The sequence below is a fragment of the Coregonus lavaretus genome (genome assembly GCF_964263955.1).
Source record: "Coregonus lavaretus genome assembly, chromosome: 20".
In the NCBI taxonomy this organism is placed as follows: domain Eukaryota; kingdom Metazoa; phylum Chordata; class Actinopteri; order Salmoniformes; family Salmonidae; genus Coregonus; species Coregonus lavaretus.
The window spans coordinates 18,652,179-18,672,172 of record NC_140007.1 but is presented as its reverse complement, the minus strand read 5'-3'; the positions used below and the strand labels follow the sequence as shown (position 1 = coordinate 18,672,172).

Below are 19,994 nucleotides of genomic sequence, written 5' to 3'. Positions count from 1 at the left end.
ATCTTTTCTTGCCTCCCATCCCTTTGTCTTCAGGATGAGCCTACACCTCGCCTCTTCAGAGAGGTCACACAGGCCTTCAAGGCTGCTGTGGCGACCACCAAAGGAGAGGGGGGAGATCCATGTCGATACAAAGTGGCCGACAGTTCAGGTAGGGATCATACCCCCCATGAGTGTGTATGATCCCCTCTTTAGTTGTGTCAACATACTTTAGCCCCAAGGACGATGACATAATTTGTGGTGTGTGTGTGTGTGTTCTCCAATAGTGTTCAACGCGTTGGTCCTGTTCTGTATCCGAGACGTGTACGTGGCTCTGCAGAGGATGCTCAACCTAAAGCCAGATAAAGACCAGAAGAAGTAATAAATGGACACCTTTCTTCTTTACAAAAGCTTTAACCATTTCCCTAACACTTAGTTTTGAGTAGAACAATAGCTAAACAGATGAGCCAATGTATTTTATTATCTGTGTCAAGGTGAATATTTTTTCAGGTGTATCCATTTTGGTCTTCCCTCTGATTTTCTCATCTTCAGGCCAGTGCTTCCATCGTGCAGTCCTAAATGGCAGAAGAACCAGGTGGACATCAGGATGTATCTCAGTGGGATCGTTCAGGTCTGTTTGTTTCATCCTCTGTCCCATTTTCCCCTTGTTTCCCCCCTCTTGTCTGAATTGTCACTGATACCTTTCCTTTTTCTTGCATACAGTATTTGTATTGGATGTACCCTCGTGTTTTAAAAATGTTTCTACCTTTTTACTCTTGTCGATGAACATTTTCAATTGATGTACCTCTACTTACAATGGCAAATAAATTGAACTTTAACTCTCCTACTCCGTTCACAGCTCTTGTCCTGTCTCACCGAGGCCACCGTCATCAGTGCAGTTCTGAGGCACGCCAACCAGCTGGTGCCCTACTACCTGTGTAACCCCAAACAGTGTCGCCACCTGCTCAAGGTGAGTTCCGGTTACCACAGCAGCACCTATATGTAGGCTGACCAAACTGCGTGATGATCATCAGGGGAATTATGCAAATAATGTCTCTGTAATGTAAAGCAGTTATGATTTAGTTCTAGGGATGATAACCCTGCAGAGATAAACCACATTAATATCAGTTGAGTTTATAAAGGGTGTTGTGGAGCACTGGAGGATCCCTCCCTAGGAAATGACATATTACTGCTGTCAGAAGAAAACCTTGTAACTCCATTTTGCCCCAGTATTTATTTTTATTTTTAAATGAATTGAAAGTAGTAACTCTGAAGTTTCATAAATGGTCAAATATGGATGTTTTTGTCATTTCCTGAAAAGTTTTTAAAGATGCAAGGCTTCTGACAGTGACACTATGCTCTGGACTGGTAGCCTTGCTATTGGGACCTGGGTCCATTCCGAAGTTAGCTCTCACAGTCCACTTCTCTCACCTTTTTCTAGCAACTGATCAAGCAGTGGAGCACCGGGGAGGAGACGAGCCGTGTGCTGGCTTTCCTGGCCCTCAACAAGATCTGCCGACACAAGCAAGACACCTACCTCAACCCTATTTTCAAGGTATGTCCTCTACGTCTGTTTCTCGCTCTCTTCCATGTGTGAAATATGCTTCATTCATTTGGCCCGCGGTAGTTAATACCCTTTAGGAGTGAGTAAGTAAGGTTTATGTCTCCACATCTGCATTAAAAATGCTAAGCAAATATAGCTACAGTGAGGGAAAAAAGTAATTGATCCCCTGCTGATTTTGTACGTTTGCCCACGGACAAAGAAATGATCAGTCTATATGTAGGTTTATTTGAACAGTGAGAAACAGAATAACAACAAAAAAATCCAGAAAAACGCATGTCAAAAATGTTATAAATGGATTTGCGTTTTAATGAGGGAAATAGGTAAAAAAAAGATTTCTGGCTCCCAGGTGTCTTTTATACAGGTAACGAGCTGAGATTAGGAGCACACTCTTAAAGGGAGTGCTCCTAATCTCAGTTTGTTACCTGTATAAAAGACACCTGTCCACAGAAGCAATCAATCAATCAGATTCCAAACTCTCCACCATGGTCAAGACCAAAGAGCTCTCCAAGGATGTCAGGGACAAGATTGTAGACCTACACAAGGCTGGAATGGGCTACAAGACCATAGCCAAGCAGCTTGGTGAGAAGGTGACAACAGTTGGTACGATTATTCGCAAATGGAAGAAACACAAAAGAACTGTCAATCTCCCTCGGCCTGGGGCTCCATGCAAGTTCTCACCTCGTGGAGTTGCAATGATCATGAGAACGGTGAGGAATCAGCCCAGAACTACACAGGAGTATCTTGTCAATGAACTCAAGGCAGCTGGGACCATAGTCACCAAGAAAACAATTGGTAACACAGTACGCAGTGAAGGACTGAAATCCTGCAGCGCCCGCAAGGTCCCCCTGCTCAAGAAAGCACATATACAGGGCCGTCTGAAGTTTGCCAATGAACATCTGAATGATTCAGAGGAGAACTGGGTGAAAGTGTTGTGGTCAGATGAGACCAAAATCGAGCTCTTTGGCATCAACTCAACTCACAGTGTTTGGAGGAGGAGGAATGACCCCAAGAACACCATCCCCACCGTCAAACATGGAGGTGGAAACATTATGCTTTGGGGGTGTTTTTCTGCTAAGGGGACAGGACAACTTCACCGCATCAAAGGGACGATGGACGGGGCCATGTACCGTCAAATCTTGGGTGAGAACCTCCTTCCCTCAGCCAGGGCATTGAAAATGGGTAGTGGATGGGTATTCCAGCATGACAATGACCCAATGCACACACCCAAGGCAACAAAGGAGTGGCTCAAGAAGAAGCACATTAAGGTCCTGGAGTGGCCTAGCCAGTCTCCAGACCTTAATCCCATAGAAAATCTGTGGAGGGAGCTGAAGGTTTGAGTTGACAAACGTCAGCCTCGAAACCTTAATGACTTGGAGAATATCTGCAAAGAGGAGTGGAACAAAATCCCTCCTGAGATGTGTGCAAACCTGGTGGCCAACTACAAGAAACGTCTGACCTCTGTGATTGTCAACAAGGGTTTTGCCACCAAGTACTAAGTCATGTTTTGCAGAGGGGTCAAATTCTTATTTCCCTCATTAAAATGCAAATCAATTTATTACATTTTTGACATGCGCTTTTCTGGATTTTGTTTTTGTTATTCTGTCTCTCACTGGGAAACGTACAAAATCAGCAGGGGATCAAATATTTTTTTCCCTCACTGTACCTAGTTAGTGGCAAAAGTGTATGCACATAAACATTCCTGAAAGGTGGCACACAGTGGGGGGAAAAAAGTATTTAGTCAGCCACCAATTGTGCAAGTTCTCCCACTTAAAAAGATGAAAGGCCTGTAATTTTCATCATAGGTACACGTCAACTATGACAGACAAATTGAGGAGAAAAAATCCAGAAAATCACATTGTAGGATTTTTAATGAATTTATTTGCGTTTAATAATATATTATTTAATTTAATAATATTTAATAATATATTATGGTGGAAAAATAAGTATTTGGTCACCTACAAACAAGCAAGATTTCTGGCTCTCACAGACCTGTAACTTCTTATTTAAGAGGCTTCTCTGTCCTCCACTCGTTACCTGTATTAATGGCACCTGTTTGAACTTGTTATCAGTATAAAAGACACCTGTCCACAACCTCAAACAGTCACACTCCAAACTCCACTATAGCCAAGACCAAAGAGCTGTCAAAGGACAACAGAAACAAAATTGTAGACCTGCAACAGGCTGGGAAGACTGAATCTGCAATAGGTAAGCAGCTTGGTTTGAAGAAATCAACTGTGGGAGCAATTATTAGGAAATGGAAGACATACAAGACCACTGATAATCTCCCTCGATCTGGGGCTCCACGCAAGATCTCACCCCGTGGGGTCAAAATGATCACAAGAACGGTGAGCAAAAATCCCAGAACCACACGGGGGGACCTAGTGAATGACCTGCAGAGAGCTGGGACCAAAGTAACAAAGTCTACCATCAGTAACACACTACGCCGCCAGGGACTCAAATCCTGCAGTGCCAGACGTGTCCCCCTGCTTAAGCCAGTACATGTCCAGGCCCGTCTGAAGTTGGCTAGAGTGCATTTGGATGATCCAGAAGAGATTGGGAGAATGTCAGATGAAACCAAAATAGAACTTTTTGGTAAAAACTCAACTCGTCGTGTTTGGAGGACAAAGAATGCTGAGTTGCATCCAAAGAACACCATACCTACTGTGAAGCATGGGGATGGAAACATCATGCTTTGGGGCTGTTTTTCTGCAAAGGGACCAGGACGACTGATCCGTGTAAAGGAAAGAATGAATTGGGCCATGTATCGTGAGATTTTGAGTGAAAACCTCCTTCCATCAGCAAGGGCATTGAAGATGAAACGTGGCTGGGTCTTTCAGCATGACAATGATCACAAACACACCGCCCGGGCAACGGAGTGGCTTCGTAAGAAGCATTTCAAGGTCCTGGAGTGGCCTAGCCAGTCTACAGATCTCAACCCCATAGAAAATCTTTGGAGGGAGTTGAAAGTCCGTGTTGCCCAGCGACAGCCCCAAAACATCACTGCTCTAGAGGAGATCTGCATGGAGGAATGGGCCAAAATACCAGCAACAGTGTGTGAAAACCTTGTGAAGACTTACAGAAAACGTTTGACCTGTGTCATTGCCAACAAAGGGTATATAACAAAGTATTGAGAAACTTTTGTTATTGACCAAATACTTATTTTCCACCATAATTTGCAAATAAATTCATAAAAAATCCTACAATGTGATTTTCTGGATTTTTTTCCCTCATTTTATCTGTCATAGTTGACGTGTATTTATGATGAAAATTACAGGCCTCTCTCATCTTTTTAAGTGGGAGAACTTGCACAATTGGTGGCTGACTAAATACTTTCCCCCCCCCCCACTGTAACAGTACAAAGTGGAAGGTATAAAGTTGCCTGCACAATGTTGGAACTCCCAAAATGGACATTTTATTATTTTAAACCAAACTCTTAACACCCTTTAACCTCTTGTTTTTCCCTCAGCAAATGTACATCTCGTACGTGCAGAACTGCAAGTTCACGTCGCCCACTGTTCTGCCTATGATCAACTTCATGCAGCGGACGCTGACAGAGATGTACTCGCTGGACACACAGGCCTCCTACCAGCACGGCTTCATCTACATCCGCCAGCTGGCTATCCACCTGAGGAACGCCATGACCATGAAGAAGAAGGTAAGCAGTTCAGCACTCCTACTCTAAGATGCTTTGTGAATACGGGCCCTGGATGTTGGAAATAAGGATACGTCAATGATGTCATAGGACACCAGGAAGTACAGCTAAAGATGATAATAGAAGTAATGACATTATCTATACGATTGTTTTTATAGTGGTCTGTGATATTCTAACATTGGAGCTAAGGGTTCCAATATTGGTCTAGACCATTGCTTGTCTCAGACTGTATCCCAGTAATAATTTAGAAACCACCAACAATGGCATGTATATCAGTGCTGATGGTAAATGTGATGTGTGTGATCCCTGCAGGAGACGTACCAGTCGGTGTATAACTGGCAGTTTGTTCACTGCCTGTACCTGTGGTGTCGTGTGCTCAGCACCCTGCACCCCAGCGATGTCCTGCAGCCCCTCATCTACCCACTGTGCCAGGTCATAGTGGGCACCATCAAGTGGGTACACACACAGACCTATGTGCTTAACTTGGGATCATACTGTTACATGGGCTATGATATCGTATCACACACACTACCAGGATATCACACAGAGAGCTATGGGGAAGGATAATACTGGATCTCTTTTCAAAAAGTAATATGAATATAAAGCTAAACCATCTGTTTTCACCAACTATTAGCATTAGTATACAGTTGTTGTATAGATCAACAATAACAAGTGCTTTAGTATGGATACCCTCTCTTAGGGTAGAATGTCTAGTTAGCATGATACGAGCAGCCTATGGTCTCCGCAGATTTTGTATTGTTTTTCAGTCTGACTTTAATTACGTTCACATAAAACATAAAAACGGACACAGATTAAGCCTAGTCCTAGACTAAAAAGCATGCTCAATGGAGAATCTCTATTGAAAGCGAAATAATGTTTGGCCCAGTACTAGGCTTAATCTGTGTCTGTGAAACTGCACCCAAAAGTTGAACTTCACACTTTCACCAGCAGGTGGTAGTGTTGACCACTGTTGTGAATCTCCATCTGTCTTGCTGTGTAGGCTGGTACCCACTTCACGCTACTACCCTTTGAGGATCCACTGTGTGCGAGCCCTCACCCTCCTCTCTGGCAGCACCCACACCTTCGTGCCCGTTCTGCCCTTCCTACTGGAGGTAAGACCCCCTACCCCCTGCTCATCTCTCCTCCCAGAGCAATACCCTCCAGGGCCTGTATTTACAAAGCGTCTCAGAGTAAGTGTTCTGATCTACGATCAGTTTGGCCTTTTTTACTTGTTTATGAATAAGAGTATATCGACAGCAGGACCTTATCATAGATCAGCACTCCTACTATATGACTCTTTGTGGTCCTGCTGGATTTATCTCCAACCCTACTGTAGCTCAACTAGTTCAGGGCTCTCCAACCCTGTTCCTGGAGAGCTACCGTCCTGTAGGTTTTCACTCCAACCCTAATCTAGCACACCTGATTCTAATAATTAGCTGGTTGTTAAGCTGAATCGGGTTAGTTACACCTGGGGTTGGAGTGAAAACCTACAGGAGGGTAGGTCTGGAAGAACAGGGTTGGAGAGGCCTGAAGTAGTTAAATGCTAACCAGGACCGTGATCAGCGGAATCCGGTATGTTAATTTACAACAGGGTCGGTTCAAAACTCTGCATGTATTCCCAGTAGCTCACTAGGAGGAGGGTTGGCCACTTGTGTGGCCTAGATCAGAAAGGATTGAATAGATGTGAGCAATACGGCGCGAGGACAGCATTGGGCAACAAAACCAATGGAGAAACAGTGTGGGAGTGTTGTAACATTTTGTTAGGTATCAGTGGAAAACAGTCCGTGTAGGTCTCAATAGCTAACAACGAAATAGGTTCTGAAAGATGAGGGGGAGGAAGTAAATCTGAGTGGTGTGTGTTTGTGACATCAACCTTATTCCCGCCCCCCACCCCCCAAAAAAACCCTGCGCTTGACTTTTCCTGCTAGCACTGACTTTGCTGATAACTTCTTTATTGAGGGGAAATGGACTTACTACAACTGTGATATGTGGTCTGGATAAGAGCGTCTGCTAAATTACTAAAATGTAAATGTCAAATGTTAGAAACCTTTGTTATTAGTGCAGGTCACACACTGTCAACATTTTCAGTTTGACTGTGTGTGTTGGTTTGGCATGCGAGTATGTGTGGTGTGCATGCGTTTGTAAGGGTTTCCATTAGCTGGCAATTGAACGGTACGTTCATGCTGCGAACAGCCCGTTACATCTCATCCCAAAGATGCGCTATTGGGTTGAGTTCTGGGGACTGCGCAGGCCACTCAAGTAAACTGAACTCGCTGTCATGTTCCAGGCAATGTTTTTCCACTCCTCAATTGTCCAGTGTTGGTGATCGCATGCCCACTGGAGCTGCTTCTTCTTGTTTTTATCGGATATTAGTGGAACCCGGTGTGGTTGTCTGCTGCAATAGCCCATCCGTGACAAGGACCGATGTTCAGAGATGCCGTTCTGCACACTGTTGTACTGGGCTGTTATTTGCCTATTTGTGGGCCTGCCTGTTTGCTTGCATGATTCTTGCCGTTCTCCTTTGACCTCACATCAATTAGCTGTTTTCGCCCACAGGACTGCCGCTGACGGGGTGTTTTTTGTTTGTTGCAACATTCTCGGTAAACCCTAGACACTGTCGTTTCTGGAGGCCGTCCGTTTCTAAGATACTGGAAACGGTGCACCTGGCACCGACGATCATACCACGCTCAGTCACTTGTTTTGCCCATTCTAACGTTCAAACAGTAACTGAATGCCTCTGCCTGATTTATATAGCAAGCCACGGCCACTTGACTCACTGTCTGAATGAGTGAACCATTTTCGTGAACGGGGTGGTGCACCTAATAAACTGGCCACTGAGTGTACTGTGAAGTGTAATGGGAGGGTGTTGGGTGTCGTGACAAACAATGGATGCCATTAGGGCTGGGATTTGCCAGAGACCTCGCGATAGGATATTATCACTATACTTAGGTGCCGATACGATATGTGTGATTTTTATTGCAATTCGACGTTCCAAACATATTGCTCACCAGATGTCTGCTGCAGAGGGACAAGGGAGAGCCATGAGAAAACAAGTTTTCATTAGTCATGGAAATAAAGGTGCTGAAAACACATTTACCCCTTATTTGAAAATAGAGAACAAGCTATGAAGGAAAATTAATGGAGTTTTGGTGCAGGTACAGCCAACTAGTGCAAAAATAATATTGTGATATTCTGAAAACGATACGTCGTCAAAAATAATATCCCGATATGTAACTATAGATTAATTTTTGTCAATTATTTTCCCATCACTAGATGCTATGCCCAAATGTAAAGCATGCCGTGCTAAGAACGTTCAACTCTGGTAATGTTTCAGCCCTTTAGTGAAGCCTGTGAAATCTGGTGCGTTATATTTGCTCTTTGCAAAGGGTATTCCTCAAGCTCTGATATACAAAAATTAACATAGCAGGTTACAAAGTAGTGCTTCGTAGCTACGCTTTGATGTATGGGGTTGTCCATTTGTCAGGGACTGGACCAAATTCACGTTTCCCCACACCCATCAAGCCAGCTAAGTAGCTGTGTGAGAGTACTTGACGCCGTTCACTGAGGGTTAGTGCTATCCGGGATCCTTGGGAAGACCCTACTCTAAACCTTAACTCCTAACCATAACCCTTACCTAACCCAAACCTTAACCCAGATACCAACGATCGTTCACTGAGGCCACGCTTTGGGCGAGAGGCAGCGCTGTGCCAGCGGCAGATTTTGTGATTTATGTTTTTCCTTTGGAGTGACAACTACCAGAATTCAGTGGCTTCAGCCCTACAATCGTTTAAAATTTAGGACACAATTTCAATGTTTTGGTATTTATCTATGTCGTTTTACAGCTGGCTAGGAGACAGCTCAGTCTTCAGAGCCAAGGCAATTTTTTTGCCAGAATCAGTGCAGTGTATCCTCCTTTCACTAGAGTAACAGTTTTGCCATAAAGAAATATTGTCTTTCTGGTGATTCTACATTTTATGTGGCGCTTACATTGTTTTTTTCTCAAATATAAGAAACCAGCTTTCTGAGTATCTTTGTAAGCACAATCCATAAAGAAAAAGTAAATGTTTAATTCCAGCCAAAATAAAAAATATATCTGTAGATGTATCGGTTATCAGTGAATATTTCCGCAAGGGGTTGGAACTGAAATTATTTTCCAATCGTTTAGTTCTGAACAGAACCATTCTTTTTTTCGTTCCGTTCCACTGTTCCGACCAGCAAAATAAAGTTTGGTATCGGTTCGAATCCAAACAAGTTACTGGTTTATATTGTTCCTGTCTTTTCCTTTTTAAACCTCTGAAATCATATATTTTTTTTACATTTTTAGCTCGGCATTAAATTACTTAACCGATCATGCAGTGCGGATAGAGCAGCTTGCTATGCAACAGGCAAGCTGTAGCTCAGTGAGTTGTTTACATGTGTGATGGAAAGTGTAGTGCACGAGCTGAAACAGGTGGGGAGAGAGGGTGAAGGAGGAGGAGGCTTGGCTTGAAGTGCTGGCCATCTTGTGATGACATGCATTATCTGAATTAGGCCCACAGAATTATACCTACAGAGGAGCGGCTTCTGTTCAGTGTTGGCTTAAGATTGGACCAAAGAAGGTAGCTAGCTAACAAGCTTGTGTGTGCAGAGTGGCACCAGAATTAAAAACACATCTTACGTTTTGTAGTTAATAAATCCAATGTGAAATGTGATAGCTATAGTATTCCTAACTAGCATCAAGAAAGTTTTCAGTTCTGTTCCCTGAACAGGTTCCAACCCCTGATTTCCACTCTAGAATCGGTTCCAAAAATCCCATATAGTTTGGGCTCTAGTGTGTGTGTGTCAGTGGGTGTTAGCCTCCTGTGGTAAGTAGTGGTGGGGAGTCTACTCCAAAATAATAGATTCCTCAACCATTTCTGGGTGTCAAGCTTAGATTCCGCTAGGAATCGACTCCTTAGATTCAGTATTTTTGCAACGGAGGAAACGGTTTTGCATAGTCTACCTCGAGAACACAAACTCTTGCATCTTTCACAGCAAAGAAAGAGCTAGCGGGAGAGGGAGGGGCACCAGGCAGACCGTCAGAACCGTGCATCAGTAATGAAAAGATCTAGGCTATAGGCTATCGCAATGCTGTATTTTGCAATAGCTTGGCTTGCAATGTCTAGCGCAAGTTCTTTAAAGTAGGTATAATCAATGAGTAGGCTGAGCTATTCTACACGCAACAGACACTAGTGTTTTTCGTAGCGAACAGAAAAAGGAGCAGGCGAGGGAGAGAGGATTGGGGCAGGCAGAGAGACGGTCAGAACAGTGTGCATAGGCTATATCTTGGTAATCTGTATCTAGCAATGCCTCATAAATTCACCTTAAGTATATATTAGGCTATCACTGAGTATAGCTAAACTATTACGTCATAGTGTCAGTGAATTGGAGTTGAACATTGCCAAATGCATCAGTTTAATTAGGCCTAAATGTGCAATAAAATATATTGCCTATAGCTTATTTAATGAAAACATACAGAATGGTAGATCTCCACGAACAGGGTTGGAGAGCCCTCTCCTAGGCAATAGAAGCAGCAACCCTGCTAAACATTTTGAAAATGGCACGTTCACTTTATCATCCATAAATAGTGAAGTGCAAATAGGGTTCAGCAGCTCTAATCAGCAGGATGTGGGGCATTGTTATTAGGAAGGACGTCTACCATGGATGGAGCGCTAAAATAATGATTATGATCACACTTCAATTTAAATATTATGGGGAGACCGATACATTTGGCAGCCAAGCACGAATTATCAGTGTGTAGTATAAAAAAATAACAATAAAATATGTATGCACTAACTGTAAGTCGCTCTGGATAAGAGCGTCTGCTAAATGACTAAAATGTAAATGTAGCCTATAGTCTAGACATGATGTTGAAATATCTTCACAACTACAATAAACACCTCCTGGCTTCTGTCATAAGAGTCAAATCAATTTGGAAAAATTAAGAATTACAGGGGGCCGTTTGGGGAAAAAACGAATCCTATGTGAATTGTCCTCTGACAAAACCAACGTCTCTAGTAATACTGGTCCGAATAGGGCTATAACATGGTAAATAATAGGCTTATCAGCGTACAGTGCACCGCATAATCCCGTGGTATCCGTCAAGGCTGCAAACAGCAAAGAAATCACTGAAATATTCTAGTTCCTACACATCACCTTCTATAGTCAAACAAAATAAGCCTTTTATAGCAAATGGGCAGTATCATGCTCATGTCAGTCCTATAGAACGCAAATGTAGTCTTCCTTGTAGGACTTTGCAATAATGAGGTGGTGTGTATGTGTGTGCGCATCCGTTTCAGCGTGTTTTGGGAGTCGAGCAAGAGTCAACTCCTTTCGACTCCAATCACAGTAGTCGGAGTCGACTCAAAAAATCCTGGACTCGTGAACCACTAGTGGTAAACTAGCATGAGAACGGCAGTATGGAGGTGACCGCTTGGCCTTGTGGGAGTGATCACTGTGTTATGTGTGGACGGTTTGACCAGAGCGATAAAGACAGTGCTGTGGTTACGCTCTGCTCCTAACGCGCTCTGCAGACCACATCCTTTCTGCCTATGGCGCAGCCGTCCACCCCTTCACCCCAGCACACAGACGCACACACTCCATTTCCTGTCTGTCTTCTCTTTTACTGTTCCCCTCGTTAAACGGAAAAGAGAGGCTGAGGTGCGCACTGTTTTAATTGGAGCAGCAGAAGCAACCCCCATGTGCTCCTCTGTGTTTGTGTGTGTGTGCTGGGGGTGGACTGCTGCGCCATAGGCAGAGAGGATGTGGTCTGCAGAGCGCGTTCGGAGTAAAGCGTAACCACAGCCTTGTCTTTATCGCTCTGGTCAGACTGCACACACTCCAGACCATCACGGTGACCACGCCCCACAAGGCCAAGCTGTTGCCCCCATACTGCCGTTTTCATGCTAGCTTACCACAGGAGGCCAGCACTCACTAAGACACGCACACACTCCATATACAATAACACAGACCACACATCATACACACACATGTCCATGCACACCACACATACTCGCGTGTGTGTGTGCGCATGTATCTCTCCAAGTGGGGGATAGCGGGGGGGGTGGTATATGATTTGGAGCTTCCTGCTCCGGTGTCTTCCTCTGTATCAGGGCTGAACCATGTCTTCCCACTTCCCCCAGCAGACCGCCACCACATCCAATGTTTGTACAGACATACCGGGCCAGGAGCGCTCCACTCGCCTAGTACCAACGTCCTCTCACACACACACACACACACATAGCGATACGCAAAGACACAAAATAATATACAGGGCTAGGCCCATCTAGCACACAAACACGCACATTGAGATGTACAAAATATAGGTAAAAACACAAATATACACTGGCACATACTGTGCTGATGCACATGCACATTATTTTGCCGTTAATGGTGTGCTTGTTTAAGCTCTACTTTGGCAATATCTTTACGTTGAACATTTACTAGTGTCTATTTACATTGAACATTTATTAGTGTCTATTGTCAGGAGTCTGAATGATTTTCCATGAGACAAGCCATGGAATGATTACCAAATGATGCTGATGTCTGGCTCGTGTGAGGGCACTGTTGCTGTTCTGTTTTGACATTGTGTAATTTGTGTCATGTCTTTGCAAATGTTGCGTGATTTCTGAACGCACTAATTTTGTGTTCATTGCTTGTTTAGATCATCCATCAGGTGGACTTCAACAAGAAGCCTGGCCGGATGAGTGTGAAGCCCATCAAATTTGATGTTATCCTGAAGCTCAGCAACACCAACCTGCAGGAGAAGGCCTATAGGGTGAGTACTGCTAGCTTAGCATGCTAACTAACTAGGCTTGTCTGCCACAGGAGAATACTTAGACTAGGGGAGTACTGCTAGCTTAGTTAGCATGTATTATCTGTGGCAGGAGTAGGCTTAGTACTGGGTAAATCCATTTTGACAGCACCTCTTTTGATTTGAACAAAACCTTACATGCATACAGTACCAGTCAAACGTTTGGACACCTACTCATTCAAGGGTTTTTCTTTATTTTTACTAGTTTTTACATTGTAGAATAATAGTGAAGACATCAAAACTATGAAATAACACATATGGAATCATGTAGTAACCAAAAAAGTGTTAAACAAATCAAAATATATTTTATATTTGAGATTCTTCAAATAGCCACCCTTTTCCTTTGACAGCTTTGCACACTCTTGGCATTCTCTCAACCAGCTTCACCTGGAATGCTTTTCCAACAGTCTTGAAGGAGTTCCCACATATGCTGAGCACTTGTTGGCTGCTTTTCCTTCACTCTGCCGTCCAACTCATCCCAAACCATCTCAATTGGGTTGAGGTCGGGGGATTGTGGAGGCCAGGTCATCTGATGCAGCACTCCATCACTCTCCTTGGTCAAATAGCCCTTACACAGCCTGGAGGTGTGTTGGGTCATTGTCCTGTTGAAAAACAAACGATAGTCCCACTAAGCCCAAACCAGATGGGATGGCGTATCGCTGCAGAATGCTGTGGTGGCCATGCTAGTTAAGTGTGCCTTGAATTCTAAATAAATCACTGACAGTGTCACCAGCAAAGCACCCCCACACCATAACACCTCTTCCTCCATGCTTTACGGTGGGAACTACACATGCGGAGATCATCCGTACAAAGACACGGCGGTTGGAACCCAAAATCTCCAATTTGGACTCCAGACCAAAGGACACATTTCCACCGGTCTAATGTCCATTGCTCGTGTTTCTTGGCCCAAGCAGGTCTCTTCTTATTATTGGTGTCCTTTAGTAGTGGTTTGTTTGCAGTAATTTGACAATGAAGGTCTGATTCACACAGTCTCCTCTGAACAGTTGATGTTGAGATGTGTCTGTGACTTCAACTCTGTGAAGCATTTATTTGGGCTGCAATTTCTAAGGCTGGTAACACTAATTAACTTATCCTCTGCAGCAGAGGTAACTCTGGGTCTTCCATTCCTGTGGCAGTCCTCATGAGAGCCAGTTTCATCATAGCGCTTGATGGTTTTTGCGAATGCGCTTGAAGAAACGTTCAAAGTTCTTGAAATGTTCCGTATTGACTGACCTTCATGTCTTAAAGTAATGATGGACTGTCGTTTCTGTTTGCTTATTTGAGCTGTTCTTGCCATAATATGGACTTGGTCTTTTACCAAATATGGCTATCTTCTGTATACCCCCCTACACAACTGATTGGCTCAAACGCAATAAGAAGGAAAGAAATTCCACAAATTAACTTTTAAGAAGGCACACTTGTTAATTGAAATGCATTCCAGATGACTACCTCATGAAGCTGGTTGAGAGAATGCCAAGAGTGTGCAAAGCTGTCATCAAGACAAAGGGTGGCTATGTTAAGAATCTCAAATATAAAATATATTTTGATTTAACACTTTTTTGGTTACTACATGATTCCATATGTGTTTTTTCATAGGTTTGATGTCTTCACTATTATTCTACAATGTAAACAGTTGTACAAATTAAGAAAAACCTTTGAATGAGTAGGTGTGTCCAAACCTTTGACTGGTAGTGTGTTTGCCCATATGTAGAAGTGCTCAGAAAGTGACCTTTTGGACCTGAATGCCCAAACATTCACAAGATAAAGGTGCTAAAAGTTGACCCATTTTACATACCATACCATGAGACATACATGTCTTTATCACTGGAAAATATAATCGGTTGTGATTGTAAAGGCTTACTAACAGGGTTGTGAAACTATTTTTTAACCTTGAACGTCAAGTATCTAAAAACATTTAAACTTTTTTTTTAAACACAGAGTGCATTCGGAAAGTATTCGGACCCCTTGACTTGTTCCACATTTTGTAACTTTACAGCATTATTCTAAAATTGATTAAATATATTTTTTCCTCATCAATCTACACACAATACCCCATAATGACAAAGCAAAAACAGGATTTTAGAAATTGTTGGACAAAAAATACCTTAATTACATAGGTATTCAGACTCTTTGCTATGAGACTCGAAATTGAGCTCAGGTGCGTTCTGTTTCCATTGATCATCCTTGAGATGTTTTGTACAACTTGATTGGAGTCCACTTGTGGTAAATTAAATTGATTGGACATATGGAAAGGCACATACCTGTCTATATAAGGTCCCACCGTTGACAGTGCATGTCAGAGCAATAACCAAGCCATGAGGTCGAAGGAATTGTCTGTAGAGCTCTGGGGAATGGTACCAAAACATTTATGCAGCATCGAAGGTCCCTAAGAACCCAGTGGGCTTCATCATTCTTAAATGGAAGAAGTTGGAACCACCAAGACTCTTCGTAGAGCCGGCCGCCCGGCCAAACTGAGAAATCGGGGGAGAAGGGCCTTGGTCAGGGAGGTGACCAAGAACCCGATGGTCACTCTGACAGAGCTCCAGAGTTCCTCTGTGGAGATGGGAGAACCTTCCAGAAGGACAACCATCTCTGCAGCACTCCACCAATCAGGCCTTTATGGAGAGTGGCCAGATGGAAGCCACTCCTTGGTAAAAGGCACATGACAGCCCGCTTGGAGTTTGCCCAAAAGGCACTTAAAAGACTCTCAGACCATCTGATGAAACCAAGATTGAACTCTTTTGCCTGAATGCCAAGCGTCACGTCTGGAGGAAACCTGGCACCATCCCTACGGTGAAGCATGGTGGTGGCAGCATCATGCTGTGGGGATGTTTTTCAGCGGCATGGACTGGGAGACTAGTCAGGATTGAGGGAAAGATGAACAGAGCAAAGTACGGAGAGATCCTTGATGAAAACCTGCTCCAGAGCGCCCAGGACCTCAGACTGGGGTGAAGGTTCACCTTCCAACAGGACAACGACCCTAAGCACACAGCCAAGACAACGCAGGAGTGGCTTCGGGACAAGTCTCTGAATGTCCTTGAGTGGCCCAGCCAGAGCCCGGACTTGAACCCGATCGAACATCTCTGAAGAGACCTGAAAATAGCTGTGCAGCGAAGCTCCCCATCCAACCTGACAGAGCATGAGAGGATCTGCAGAGAAGAATGGGAGAAACTTCCCAAATACAGGTGTGCCAAGCTTCTAGCGTCATACCCAAGAAGACTCGAGGCTGTAATCGCTGCCAAAGGTGCTTCAACAAAGCACTGAGTAAAGGGTCTGATGTAAATGTAAGTTTTTATTGTGCAAACATTTCTACCACTCAGTTTTTGCTTTTTCATTATGGGGTATTGTGTGTAGATTGGTGAGGGGGTAAATAACAATTTAATCCATTTTAGAAATAAGGCTGTAACGTAACAAAATTGGAAAAAGTAAAGGGGTCTGAATACTTTCCGAATGCACTGTGTTGTAGCTTAGATCCTATTTTACATAATCTAAGGTTTTTGTGTTGTGCCCGCCATCGGTGCTCTTGAATACAGGGTGGGTGTCATGTTTTGGCTGATAAATGTACCACAATGGGAATAACATTTTATAACTTTCAAATGGTTGGTTGAAGGTCCACACATCAGATAATGTTGGTTTGAATGGGAATATCTGTTTTAAATGATACTGTCAATCCTCCATAGGAAACCTATTGAAATCATAGAAATATAGATCATAGAATAGACATGACCATTTAAGTTGACATTCGACGGTGGATGGACACGCTGTCATCTTTGTGGTAGTAATTAGAAGTAAACATTTCAATTGAATTTAAATTTCAATGGTGTACCAGCTAAATTTCACTGGTCTGAAGGGATTGGTCACTTCTATGAATTGTATTTCTATGATGGAAATTACACCCACCCTGTTTTCAAGAGCATTTTGTCTCAGCCAATGGCGGGTCTCATGGTGGGGTACACAAAATAGGTTAACTTTGAGCGCCTTTATCAACTGAATGTTTTGGCATTCCGGTCCAAAAAGTATCTTTCTGACCACTTCCATGGGCAAACATGTATGGAAAGTTTCCTTTAAATCATATCAAAAAGTGATATAATTCAAAGGTATTGACCCTACTTCCAGATTCATATGATATTGTTAGGGCTAGGATAAAGTTTTTAACTGGTAGGTCTAGTTCTGTCCTCAAGCAAACGAGTGGTCAATAGAGTATATTCTCATGCCACTTTTTACCTCTTGATACTTTAATCATCTCAATGAAGAATCCAATTAGGCTACCACTACTTAGGCATGCGGATTGTCTGTGCACCTCTCCTTTAACTGGGTTATTTCTATGACTTGTTTTGGCAAGCTTAATGGTGATGCACCTGTTTTCTAATGGTTGCCGATATTGTGGAAGTGCCTACAATGGTGTGGCTTGGCACCTTAGTACAAGGATGGCTGGAGGTCAGATAGGTCATGAATATCTCTTAGCCCTAGCTATTTTAGGATGTCTAGAGGGCATTTGTGACTAGCTTAGGGTGTCTATTCTAGGAGTGGCCTAAGTCTACAGGTTGAAAGTAGCATGTCCTTCAAAGATCAATCTGTTGTGCGAAAATGGCTTTTGTTGTCCTGCATCAGCACATTAGTTTCACATCTTTGCTGTCTTGGTTGTAAGTCCTAGACAACTACCTCGCGCTAATCAGTAAGAATTGATTTAGTATAATGGCCATTATGCAATTCCACCCTCCCTCAAATAAAACAAATATATTGGGAAACGTACCAGATTAGATTACGGTGCACTACTCAACCTATTGTCTGTGTCACTTTAATAGAATAACGATGGCATTCTAACGCATGGCAACAAGAGCAGCTGACCAACTCCATGGCTTAGGCCCTACTAGTTCATGTTTTTTCACACTCCTCACTGACACTGAGTGTTGCCCTCCCTGTGTGCATAAGGGGATTGAGGGCAGCCTGCAAAAGCCAACGTAAGGGGCTCTAACCAAGCCAAGAGGATTGCCACACGGCCCTCTGGGATTATCCCTTGCACTCCGCTGGTCAGGACTGGCTTCAGTGCTGTTGCCAGGGGCAACCAATGACACCAGCACCACCAATTGCTTCTACCATGCAGTCAGTGCCTGGTGACTCACCCTTGCTACTGCCAGACATGGCTAAATGAATACCTATCTGACCATTAGACCAAGTAGAGAGAGTCTGACTACAGTAGGCTGTATTACATTTACATTTTAGTCATTTAGCAGACGCTCTTATCCAGAGCGACTTACAGTTAGTGAGTGCATACATAATTTTTTATACTGGCCCCCCATGGGAATCGAACCCACAACCCTGGCGTTGCAAACGCCATGCTCTACCAACTGAGCTACATCCCTGCCGGTCATTCCCTCCCCTACCCTGGACGACGCTGAGCCAATTGTACGCTGCCCCATGGGTCTCCCGGTCGCGGCCGGCTACGACAGAGCCTGGATTCGAACCAGGATCTCTAGTGGCACAGCTAGCGATGCAGTGCCTTAGACCACTGCGCCACAGTACAGAAATTAGCGTTATTGCCATAAAAGAACTGAAATGGGTAGAGCATTCTCTCATACCCTCTGTTGCTTTGCTTCTGTAGCATTCAATGTTATTGCTGCCGGGTTGGCGGACCCATGCCAAATAATTAGGAATAAAGGACCATGTCTTTGGATGAGCTGGTGGTAATGTTATCTTAACTGAGGGTCAGGGGTTAAGTGTTGGTGTGTGGCCAGTCGAATATCCACCGGGATTAGTACAGAGCCCTGGGGGATGCCACACGTTGGCAGCACCAGGTGGCAGACAGCAGGTGACCGCTTCGAGATAATCGGATATCTCAGGTAAATCCAGTCTGTACTGATGGCTGTACTCACATAAATAGCTGCAATCCGTAAAGTGTGTGTTTGAGACTTAAGGAGTGGTATTAGTGCGCTGAGGTGTCACTGTAATCTAGCTCAATGTTTGCACGTGTATTCTCACAGATTGGCAACCCTCGTCACATTAACTCCCCTCCTTTCGCCCCAAAAGTATCTTGAATGTTCATGTGAAAATCACTGTGTGTGTGTGTGTGTGTGGTCATTTCAGCTTTTATTTTTTGATTGTGTACTTTTGTGTTTCAGGATGGGCTGATAGAGCAGATCTATGACCTGATCCTGGAGTACTTCCACTCTCAGGCCTGCTCTATCGGCTTCCCAGAGCTGGCCCTGCCCACCATCATCCAGGTAATACCACCACCTCCTCTTCTCTCCACCCCTAGTCAGCTAATGGAACCTCTTCACCATTTGATGCAATGGCATAATATCCATAACCTAAGCCAGGGAAAGGCAACTGGCCCTGGAAGGCAAAAACACTTCAAGTTTTAATTATCTTCTCCTAATCAGGGACTGATTCAGAGTTTCAGACATCAATATGCGGTCTTGTTTTTTTTTTATTCTACACGTTTGGTAAATGGGCAGCTATTTAACATACTAACTAAAACATCTTGAGGTGTTGTTGACTATCAAGTAAAAAAATTATCTTAGCTGCTAGCCCCTCTACGGCAAACACAAGGCTGCAAGAAACTTGACTTGGTCTTATGGTGAGTAGGCCAGATGGAAAAAGAGGGTGAGAGAGAGGGGGATGAAGAGTAAAGTGTGTCTGTGCTGACCTTTAATGGCTCCACCGGCTTGCTGTTGTTTTAACGGCCCTGGCGACCAACCACTGAGCCCACTTCCTGTCAGAGACAGCCAGCAGTGGGTGGGAGGCGAGCTCCTCTACAAGTAATGCCGAAAGACTAACGAAGTCAGAATCTGCCCTCGCCAACGCAAACAACGCATGACTTCTCTTCTTCTACTCCAGTTTTTACTGTTGCTACACACATACACACACACATAAACACACACACACACACACACACACACACACGTGAGCGCTGGGCATAAAGTAGCGACAATCCAGAGGGGAAAGACAATTCCAGACTAGGTGATTTTATA

The 19,994-nt window shown here is 43.8% G+C and overlaps 1 protein-coding gene across 1 annotated transcript in view; it reads left to right on the top strand.

Annotated features, from left to right (window-relative positions):
* LOC311148291 (nucleolar complex protein 2 homolog) overlaps positions 1–19,994 on the top strand; it is a 38,009-nt gene that overhangs the window by 1,867 nt on the left and 16,148 nt on the right. Inside the window, exons 5-14 of the mRNA XM_084185205.1 lie at positions 34–148; positions 264–354; positions 529–607; positions 836–946; positions 1,418–1,531; positions 5,007–5,195; positions 5,505–5,644; positions 6,193–6,304; positions 12,874–12,987; positions 19,143–19,244. Of these exons, the coding sequence (XP_084041331.1) occupies positions 34–148; positions 264–354; positions 529–607; positions 836–946; positions 1,418–1,531; positions 5,007–5,195; positions 5,505–5,644; positions 6,193–6,304; positions 12,874–12,987; positions 19,143–19,244 (1,167 nt within the window). The remainder of the gene's footprint in view (positions 1–33; positions 149–263; positions 355–528; positions 608–835; positions 947–1,417; positions 1,532–5,006; positions 5,196–5,504; positions 5,645–6,192; positions 6,305–12,873; positions 12,988–19,142; positions 19,245–19,994) is intronic.